The following is a 10,571-nucleotide window of genomic DNA, read 5'->3' as shown; positions in this document are numbered from 1 at the left end:
GGAGTCATGTGTGTTGGTAGACGAGTTACCATTGGAGGTAAGATATTGCTTCTTGGTGTTATAGTTGTTGTTAAGACCATTATGATTTTTGTGATTGCGTTGTGTAGCAACGTTGGTAGTAACCAGGATCTGAGACTAAGTAGCTTTGGCAAGAAATTTGGCCTCTTGATTAAGGAGTCGCTCATGAATGTAAGTGATGGTTGGAAGGATGTCTCTACCTTCAATTTGATCAACAACATGCCGATATTCGCCAGGAAAACCTTCAAGGATGTAGTCCACTTGTTCTTCGTGTTCGACAGATTTACCAAGAGTAGCAAGCGTATCAAACCTTGTCCTGAATGTAAGTGTTGTGTTATTGAATGTGTATTACAAGGATGATTACAGACTCATATATATTCTGAGACAAGAGGAAGACTCTAGGTTATACAACATATGGAATGAAATACAAACAAGGAATGTGAATATTGAGGTAGTGAAGGCGTGATACAAATGTATGATGTATCCTTGACAAATATGATTGTCTCCTTAACAATGAAGCCTTGGAGAAAGTCATCAATCGTCTGATTCCCCTTCGTCCAATATTTTAGCTGATCTCGTAACTGGTTGATATGACCCCAGCTAGGCTTCGCATAAGTAGCAGCGAGTGTAGTTCAGATCTCAGCGGCAGTCGTGGTGCGGGACAGAATTGGTTGAACAGTAAGCGAAATGGATCCAAGAAGAGCACTACAGATCAACTTGTCTTGTCGATTCCAGGTGAGAAGATCTGGATTTGGAGTGGTAACACCATTAGTCAAGACAGTGGCAGCGGGAATTGGTGTTGAGCCATCAAGGTGGCCAACAAGACCATGTCCATCAACAAGGGCATGAACCTGCAACTTCCACATGACGTAATTGGTTTGGGTGAGTTTAGTGACGTTTGTCATGTTGAGATTAAGAAGTGTTTGGTTGTTTGTGGTGATGGCGTCTGCCATTGTTACCAAAGTAGCCATGATAAGAAGACGAAATGTTGAGAAAAGTATATATATATATATATATATTTTGTTAAGTTATGGATCGAGAAGCTCTGATACGGTGATACCACGCATGTATGGGCTGAATGTATGTTTATTGATGAGTACCATAGAGACATTATATACAGAGTATTACAAAGTATCTATAGCAAGTAAATATTATATACACTAACTGAGAAAGATCATTGGGATTGATTGATTGGAAAAATCATAGATAATGATTGCTACGAGTATTTGTAACAATATTTAGGTTTAGGGTTTCTAAATATAAATCAGTAAATCTTGGGTGTTGATTAAAAATGAATCTCATGCTATTAGCTATCGTCCTTCAGTCCTTGTTTCCTCTGCTTTTCACTTTTTTTGTTTTGTTTTGTCATTTTGTGAGTTTTATAGTCTTATAAAATAAGTGACAGAGAGCTAACCTTTTGAGTATACTCAAATTAGAAAATAAATGTATCTATGCTTCTTCTTCTGGTTCTCTCTGACGTATACTGCAAGAAACCGTAATGGTGCTGAAGTTTCTTTCCTCAGTCATGCTATAGAGCCACCAATAATCGTTTTTGCAGCCAAGAGACCTCTTAAAAAAGCCATATTTTGTTTTCTGAAACTAAATTGAGTCTTGGTTTTTAACTACTCTTTGGGAGTCCAACGTAAATCAAATTCTTGCAGAAATAAAAAAAAAGTACACATCTTACATCGCATATAGCAAAGAATAATGCCACTACAAGAAATCTACTTCTTCTGGATTCGCTTAAATCAACTACTTCTTCTCTCTCCTCTGTTATATTTGTTCTGGTGCTAAGCGTGGGAAGAGATTTCCTGCCTCGTGGTTATTTTACCTTTTCGTTACCCAATTTGTTGGGCGTCTGATTGTTTGGAATTGAAGTCTAGGTTAAATTTTGTGTTCTCGGGAGCATAACATGAAAATTTTTTAGTACCTCGAAGAACCTACACACTAGCTCCTCAGTATTGTGCCCTGTGAATAATGTTTCATTGATGTTGATACTCTTGAATTATTTTCACGTTTCAGTCTGTGTGTTGGTTTGATCATGTATTGTTCTTTTAGTATGTCTTCTTGGAGTGCTCATCTAAATTGACACCATCTGATTCATTTGGTATCGTTACGAGGAGGCCATTGGTGTTGCAGCTTCACAAGACTGAAGAAGGGACTACTAAGTACGCTGAGTTTAATGTATGTCTTTAAATCTCTAAACATATTTGAATCTTGGTTTGTGTGGAAGAGAGGCGTTGATTTAGATTACTATGTATGGTGAGCTGTTGCAGCAGCAAATTTGTAACATTTCTAAACAAAAGGAGAATGGAGAACTACAACAGATGGAGATTGAGCTTCGAGCCCAATGATTGCAATGGCAATCAAGAGAAGGACAGAGAGCTTCATGCGATTAAAGTAAAAGAGGTCTGTTGGCTGGTATATATAATAGGAAAAAAGATGGCTAGCTACCCGAAATATTGGTGAATACATAGTTATACATGCCAAATATACTATTATATACTCAACTACACAAATTATACGTATTACATGGTCATATGCATGAACTATATGACGTTATGCTGTCAACATCATAGACATATAATTCAGTACACCGGTCAATTGACTCCGGCGAAGACCGATGTTGACTCCGGCATTGACCAACACTTAGAAAAAAAAAATCTAAATTAAAAAAAAATATATTATAGTAAATTATTTATGGGTTTTCATGATTAAAAAAAAATTCTATTCTATATCCAAATATATCTTTTATATATCTCTAATATATTCATTCTTATAATTAATTACTTTTTATTTTTTAAGCTAAAGTAAATAGTTAAATAAAAATCATTTATAATTATATCTTGAAAATAATTATAAATTGTTTTTATATCTTGAAAATCATTAGAAATGATTTTATATCTTGAAGATTATTATAAATGAATTTTTTTATCTTGAAAATAATTACAAATGATTTTTATTTAACTATTTACTTTAGCTTGAAAAATAAAAAGTAATTAATTATAAGAATGAATATATTAGAGATATATAAAAAATATTTGGATATTGAATAGAAAATTTCTTTTAATCATGAAAACCCATAAATAATTTACTATAATAATTTTTTTTTAATTTAGATTTTTTTTAAAGTATTGGTCAACGCTGGAGTCAACGTCGGTCTTCGCCGGAGTCAACGTCGGTCTTCGCCGGAGTCAACGTCGGTCTTCGCCGGAGTCAACGTCGGTCTTCGCCGGAGTCAACGTCGGTCTTCGCCGGAGTCAATAGACCGGTGTACTGAATTATATATGTCTATGATGTTGACCGCATAACGTCATATAGTTCATGCATGTGACTATGTAATACATATATTTTGTGTAGTTGAGTATACAATAGTATACTTGGCATGTGTGACCATGTATACACCAATACTTCGTGTAGCTAGCCATTTTTTTCTAATATAATATATCTATCTATTTGTAAGTGTGTTTGCTATCAGCAACTAACTTGTGTTTCTTAATAAGTCATTCATATAAGCTTTGAATGTGTTCAGGGCATTAATAATGTTGGATTCGACATTGGTTTAGCAAAAATGATGAGTGAGTTCTTGCTTGTGTTATTCTTATGTTCATACTATAAACAGAGTTTAACATCTCTACGAGTATCAGTGTTTGATTTTGATAGGGAAATCGAGCAGGTGGAACCTATAATGAGCTGTAAGTGTATCAAGGCATGTAAGAAATCAGAAACTTGTATGATTGTAAACTTTTTTCAGTTAAGGCATATAACACCCTCCTCTGCAGTTACGTATCAACCAGCATTTTCGATATCCAATTTTTCTTCAGAGATTTGTTTAAGTTAGAAATTAAATACAACAGTAATTTCTGGTATCATCTAGGTTAACATTACGAAAAAAGGAGTTTTATTATTAAAAAAAAACATTGTAGGGTAAAAACATTAGTTTATTCCTAGGATTCGTGTAACAAAATTAAGACATATATATATAACCAGGAAAAACAAACTAACAAGACAACAAAGTGATAAAAGCTTACACGAAACCTGTAAATGAGAGGTGTCACACTCACAGGTTTTGATACCTGTAAATTCATCATCATCTAATAGACGCAGAGCTTCAAATTTGTTAATGCTCTCAAACGAACCAGGATCTTGTTGCGGGTGATCAGCAACGATCATCATCACTTCATGGTCTTTTTCTCTATATGATGTTGATATGCTGCTCGTGGGTTTACAATTCTGTTCCGGTGGGCTTATAGACGTTGCGGCACATGTTGTCGTCAAAAGATTATTCAGCTTAAGATCCTCAACATGGTCTACAAAGGTGTAAAGTACTGTATTCGAATTCTCCATCGCTTCATGGTTACAGTGGACTCCAACATGTTGGAGAGTGTTCCTTTGGGGATTGAAGTAGAGAACATGAAACCGTTTAGATGTATTTTTCTTGGACAAAACAATTTCACCTGTAGCAGTCACTCCAACAACGGAAAAAGTATAGGAGTTAGGGAGATTACTACTCCACAAAGAGTAGAAAGATTCTGACCATTCCTGTTTCTCAACATCCTCTAGAACCCACGTACGCAACTCAAGGTCAAGCCTTCCACCAGATTCTCTATACCACAAACTAATAGCAGCTAATTTACCCTTATAATTCATCAACTGTTTACCATAACAGAATACGTTCTCAATAAACTTGAATTTCTCAGACCTAACATCAAAGCAAACTATTCCAGGCGTTGCATAGTCGTCACTTCTTTTAACTAAGTAATAATAAACCCCATTGATGCAAATCCCTTCATACCCAACCGTATAGCTGAATGGACATTGAATCTTCCTCCACGTCATATTTTGAGTTCCTAATGTCATAACATAATGAACCGTTTCATAATAATCTGTAGAGTCTGCAAGCAATACCTTATGTTGCATGTCAATCGGATCAAACCCTAGAAAGCATCTTCTTATCGGTCCGCACGTTTTCAATTCAGGTAAGATCGTATACTGTCCCGTGATAGGGTTACATATTACCTCATTTGATCTCCCCCTAGAGAAATGGATCAAACCAGAGGAATATCTGCAACTGTATCTAACGCTTGTGTTTTCAGAGAAGGTCGAATGTAATTCGGCGCGTACTACCAGAGAAGACCTCTCATATGAATTCTGAGGTTGAGGCGACGAGAAGAAGAGCAACTTAGAGCCTCGTTTGACAGCGACAGCGACAGCGAACAAGAGACGGGGACGAGCCGATGACCTGGTCAGGAACAACTTGCTGAAATATGGACGGCGAAGCATGGACCTCCATCGCTTTGACACGCAGTGACACCTCCCGATTGATTTTGCTGGCAATCTCGAGAAGATATCTAGATAGAGATCATAAGGGATACAATCTAGCCTCGTTTTTGGTCGTCTATTCATTTCGGATGGAGAAAAATTCTCAGAGACTCTCTCTATATTATATGAAGACCTAATACCTAATTAGATTTGTCAGCGCTAACCTAAGGCCCAGGGACCATGGGCTTCTCACCATACACATTTATATATTTTACAACGAATGGGTCTTACTGATCGTGAAACCCCTTTGTTTATGAATTCTTAAAATGAAAACCTTAACCATTGAACCATTTGTTTGTTCAGTGTAGTCTTGACTATTGAGTATTCTAAGTGTTCCAAATCAGGAGTTATTTAAGTGCTAAGTGTTCTAAGAGTATTCCAAATCAGTTTGAAGAGTCTCTGTACTAAAGCTAGGACTTGATCCAAGAAACTTGCAAATTGTTCAAAAGCATTGTGTTCGTGGAGTTTATTGTAAATTTCGCTCTACCGTGTTCTAATCTTTTACAAGAAATGTAACACTTATTATGACAAACACACAAGAACGTGCAGAAAAAAAAAAACAAATTAATTATTACACATAGTATAATAGAGCTGACCTATGAGTTTAGTGAAAAGACAACACGTAAGAAACATAAACTAACCTATATGACTTTAGAGAAAACAAGGTAAAAGAAGCTAAACTTTTCCTCTATTTTGCATCAAGATTTGAAACAGTTAGTATGTTAAGTTGAATTAAGTAAAGCATAAATCTTTCACTGTTGTTACTGCACAAGCCATTGTTCAACAGATCTAAACAGAATCAATTTACAAACCTCTAATAAATCAAATATTCACTGACATCATCATTCATATTTGCATACATATGACTATATATCAAATATAATTTAAAAATCAATTCTTCAATGGGACTCCTTGTTTTATGAAAACACAATGTAGAATAAGAGATTTCCCAACTCCAAAGTAACAATATTAGGACATTGGTAACCAGAAAGAACGTACAAAATAGCTAGGCCAACAAAGTGATAGCAATTACTCTTTTACATGAATTTGGCTTGGCATCCAAAATCAAATTACCTAAACGCCTAAACCTGTTCTCACTCTAGGTTAGCTAGTAACTTCGTATGTACCAGTTCTAGATGAGGACTGCCGGCTGCTTATTCTTCACTGATGGTTTTGGCCTTTTTCTAATGATATTTAGTTAGGTCTTGGTGTAAAAGGCCTGAGTCGAGTTGCTTTGTATCGTTAACATTATGATCCTCTACATAGTCTACAAATGCAAAAAAATTACCACTAGTGTAGTGAAATAGTTTAACGTATAGTTCAAATAAAGATTTGATAATAAAGAACATATATGATATTTTTAATCATATCTAGTTTATAGTATCAAAACTTGATTAGTCGTCTTCATTTTATGTTACAATGTGTAATTTACGCCTAACTACTATTATACAAGCGTGTACTATGTGTCACGTTTATACACTTACGTAAGAATTGTGGATCATTCAGCCTTGAAAGAAAGGTACTTTTGTGAATCACAATATGTGATCAAACTCACGAGGCCGAACGCAATCTGATTTCATCCATCCGATCCTCTGTTTCAAATTGTCATAGACGATCAAGTGTCCACGCATCGATATATCTACAACAACAAAACAAAACATTTTTCTCATAAGTTCCATGTTCGATTCTTATTATTGAGACAAGAAATTTGGGTTTACAGATAAAATGTAACTTTTTTTTTACCTCCAAGAATAATGGTGGAACCATCATGAACACTGCTTCCATCTAATATCCCCAGACAAATATTCCCTTTGTCCTGAATCAAAAGTGTGTACGAAAACTCAAATATATAAATCCATATCAAATTCGAAAGCAGCCGCTATTATTAGAGCTTATAGAGAGTGCTTACGCTGATGATCAAGTAATCCTCGGGTTGAATCAAGAGTCTTCTTGATATGATCAACCATTTGCTCCCTATTTGCAGAGTTATTGGTCTGAAGAACTTCTTAACATCTGACAAGGAACTGCATATTATCGAAACCAATAACTCGTTAAAGATATGATCTTTCTTACACCACACAAATCAAAATGGTTCTACAAAATATCATTGGTTCAGAGGGTACCTGATGGGGAAGTTAGTTTTAGCTCTCCAACAGATAGGCAGCGTTTTGTCTGAATCATCGTGTATTAATTCTAAACCAGAAACTTCTTGAAGCTTTCACCAAATAAAATAGTAAAACATCATTGACCAGAAGATTTTCATCTAACAAAAGGCAAATTAGTTTCCATATGTGATTACTTACTGATGCGACCAATTGGGTGTAAGCCTGGTTAGGGAAGTACGTATAGGAACTTCCTGTATCAAACAAGGCTTTCCCTACTCTTCCGTTTTCGCCATCTAAGCTAAGCATAGCGTTCCCGTAGCTCATCTTTGTAACTTGCATCTGATAAACCTCCCTGAAAGAACCCAAAAATGATTACCTTAGCATATATGCAAGTGACAAAGATTTGAAACTTTTTAAGAATGTACCAAATTCTATTCAAATAAGCATGCAATCAAAGCTATTCTAAGCTGCTAGGTTTCTCAGATTAGGCTGATTACGTTAAGCACTTACAAACGGGAATGGTGAAGCATAGGAACCCATGTGATTCCATGTGATGGAACCAAATCACTTCCCATGAAAATATATCCTTCACCGTTTAAATCAGAGGCAAGGCAATGGCCAACCACATTGCTGATAATACCTCGGCTTGCAAGTTGAGAAGGTAAGCTAATTTTAGCTCTGCTTAAACCGAGAATCCCGTCTGTCTTTAGCAGAGTGTTCAACAGTAGCCCTTGCTGATCATATCCGCACCTTAAAGTTCCAATCACGAAAGCCAAACTCACAGCATGAAAAACACTCAATATCTTCCGTAACAAAATCGCAAATTCTTAACAAAGAGTAATGGTTACCCGAAAACTATATCTGACTCGGCTAGTGATCCATTGTGGAGTTTGAGATGAAACTTATCTTTGGTGAGAACTCCCATGGAATAGCTATGATCAGCATATTCAATCTCGTAGTCACACTGTTGTAAACTCTCAAAATGTTCTGTCATTTGATTCCTTTGGACTTCTACACATAAGGGCTCCGAAGATCGAACCAAGTTATCGTTTTTTGGCTTATATAATTGATTAGCTCCCTAAATCCCACCAAAATATCCAAAATGTTCATCAGCAATTCCACAGAAAATAAAAACCTCCTTAAATCTCAAAAACTAACTAGATCTTTGAAGTACCTTAGCACAACTAGTGCAAGGCGCGTCACATTGGATCCAAGTCAAGTCACTTCCAGTATCAATATCAAGATGATAGTAGTGTCCATCTTCAGGCTTTCCAACAAGAATCCGTGTATAATACAGCCTACAACAAAACAAATCTCTGTTTACTTGTGCTTTAAGCAACACACAAACATTCACATTTCAGATAGTCTAAAGCATACATACCCATCTGGATACACGTTACCACCGACGGGGAACATCGTAGTGGAGGAGGATGAGTCAACAGAACCAGCGGTTGTAGATAAAACACTGTTGACTTTCACAGGGTTGACCAGCTCTAAATCCATTGCTTCCACAAAGATTCCATTCTCTACACCCAAATCTTCCGCTAAGATCCGGTCATGGAACTCTCGAGCCCTCAATTTGTGAAACACAGGGAAAACAAACGACGTCGTTTCGCGGTCGCTGTTGTCGTCGTCACGGTTCCTCTCATCAGAAACCCTAAACATCGTAACAGAGTTGGAGAAAACAGAGCCGTACAGAGCAATCACGATAAGCGAGATACCGAGAAGACTCAGAACTAATCTCGGAGAACTCATGGAGAGATCTGAGAACCAGAGTTGAAATTGCGGGTTTTGGTGAAGTGGGTCGGGTTGAAAACTCGGGTTTAGGTCTTCCTCGGGTGGGATCTCTAGTGGGTAATCGTGATCAGTGAGGGTGAAGGCAGATATTGTTTTGCCTTGTGAAGGGTCATCGGATGGTGGGAGAGTGATTACGACTACGCCGTGGACTCGTTGTTGTTGTTGTTGCTGGTCATGAAGTTTTGGCTCCATTCTTTAGTGATTAATTCCGATCGACTTGGGTTAGGTTTCGATCGGAGATAGAAGAGAAGAAGATTAATGGCAGAGTACAAGTGGTCAAAGTGTCAAGAAGGTAGCTTTGCATACACGATGGAAGCTGCGACGAAGGAGAGGTTTATTTTGTCTACTATTTGAAATTGAATACACACATACACATATGTACTGACATATCCATAAACATAAACTTTTTTTTTTTTAATTTTTTTTTTGCTTTTTAGAAAACTAGTGTATACCCTGATTGATCGTATAAAACGGTAAAATTAAGTAGAAAATAAATTAAATTTTGCTTACAGTTAAACCCTATAAATATTCCATTTTATAATGCGTGGAGGAAAATAAATTTATTTTTACTACAAAACTTTAAATTAGACAACTTTTATAATTTCTTGCTTTAAATTTTGCTTGTTATTAATTTGTCAATTTTTGATTCTTTTTGGGACTAGTTAATCAAAGGGTTTGTAGTGCTACAATATTTTTTTATATATAGAAATCATAATAAAACCTCCATATTGATAGAGTTTTAGGAAATACTACAAGTTATCGTTAAATTCTTTAAATCTTAATTTTCACATTTTAGAGAATATTTGATACAATTATATTGATTTTATAGAAATCATAATGATTTTGAATCTAAAAATAAAAATAATCACATATTATAATATCTTTCTCAAAATTAAATTGTTCTGATAATATGATACAATTTTGCGGTTTGAAGTCAAAATTGTTCTGGTAATATAGTACAATTTTGCGTCCTTCATTCTCTCCCAATTCCATTTGGTTTTCAGATATTACCAAAACCTCTGAGATTTCCTTCGCTTCATATTCTAGTATATACCTAAAACATATGCCCTCGATGCATATCTGCAACATACGTAAATCATCATATGACAAGATTAAAGTGACAAAGTTAATCATAACACCTGAAAATTGAATCATTTACCTTGGAGAGCAAAACATGAATGAATAGTAAGAGATTATTGTAACTAATAGCCTTCAGCGCCTCAAGGATTTGACAACTTTTGATTATTGTCCAATTGGCAACTCTTTCCTTGAAATATTTTAAATACGAACTTTATCTCCATCCTAATAGATTTGGGCAGAATCCTTGGT

The 10,571-nt window shown here is 35.7% G+C and overlaps 1 protein-coding gene and 1 pseudogene across 3 annotated transcripts; both read right to left on the bottom strand.

The window, feature by feature from the left end:
- Positions 1–3,902: 3,902 nt before the first annotated feature.
- On the bottom strand, positions 3,903–5,426 carry LOC104777822 (putative F-box protein At5g42430 pseudogene; annotated as a pseudogene). Its single transcript, XR_015594462.1, has one exon. The product of XR_015594462.1 is annotated as a putative F-box protein At5g42430 pseudogene (transcript).
- Positions 5,427–6,084: 658 nt separating this feature from the next.
- On the bottom strand, positions 6,085–9,625 carry LOC104777821 (aspartyl protease APCB1). 2 transcript variants are annotated; one of them, XM_010502146.3, is made up of 10 exons: positions 8,827–9,609; positions 8,620–8,743; positions 8,294–8,523; positions 7,956–8,195; positions 7,644–7,797; positions 7,464–7,555; positions 7,250–7,364; positions 7,084–7,156; positions 6,825–6,979; positions 6,085–6,607 (listed from the first exon to the last, which is right to left on the bottom strand). In XM_010502146.3, exons 1-9 carry the CDS (start codon positions 9,432–9,434, stop codon positions 6,873–6,875), a joined length of 1,743 nt encoding a protein of 580 aa, XP_010500448.1. In that variant the 5' UTR covers positions 9,435–9,609; the 3' UTR covers positions 6,085–6,607; positions 6,825–6,872. The 2 variants fall into 2 exon arrangements, with proteins under 2 accessions (XP_010500448.1, XP_010500446.1); XM_010502144.2 differs by lacking the exon at positions 6,085–6,607 and having other exon boundaries at positions 6,657–6,979; positions 8,827–9,625.
- Positions 9,626–10,571: the final 946 nt, after the last annotated feature.

This window comes from Camelina sativa, chromosome 3 (assembly GCF_030686135.1).
Source record: "Camelina sativa cultivar CO46 ecotype springtype chromosome 3, ASM3068613v1".
In the NCBI taxonomy this organism is placed as follows: domain Eukaryota; kingdom Viridiplantae; phylum Streptophyta; class Magnoliopsida; order Brassicales; family Brassicaceae; genus Camelina; species Camelina sativa.
Note: the sequence above shows the minus strand (reverse complement) of the source record. Positions and strands in the feature narration are given on the sequence as shown.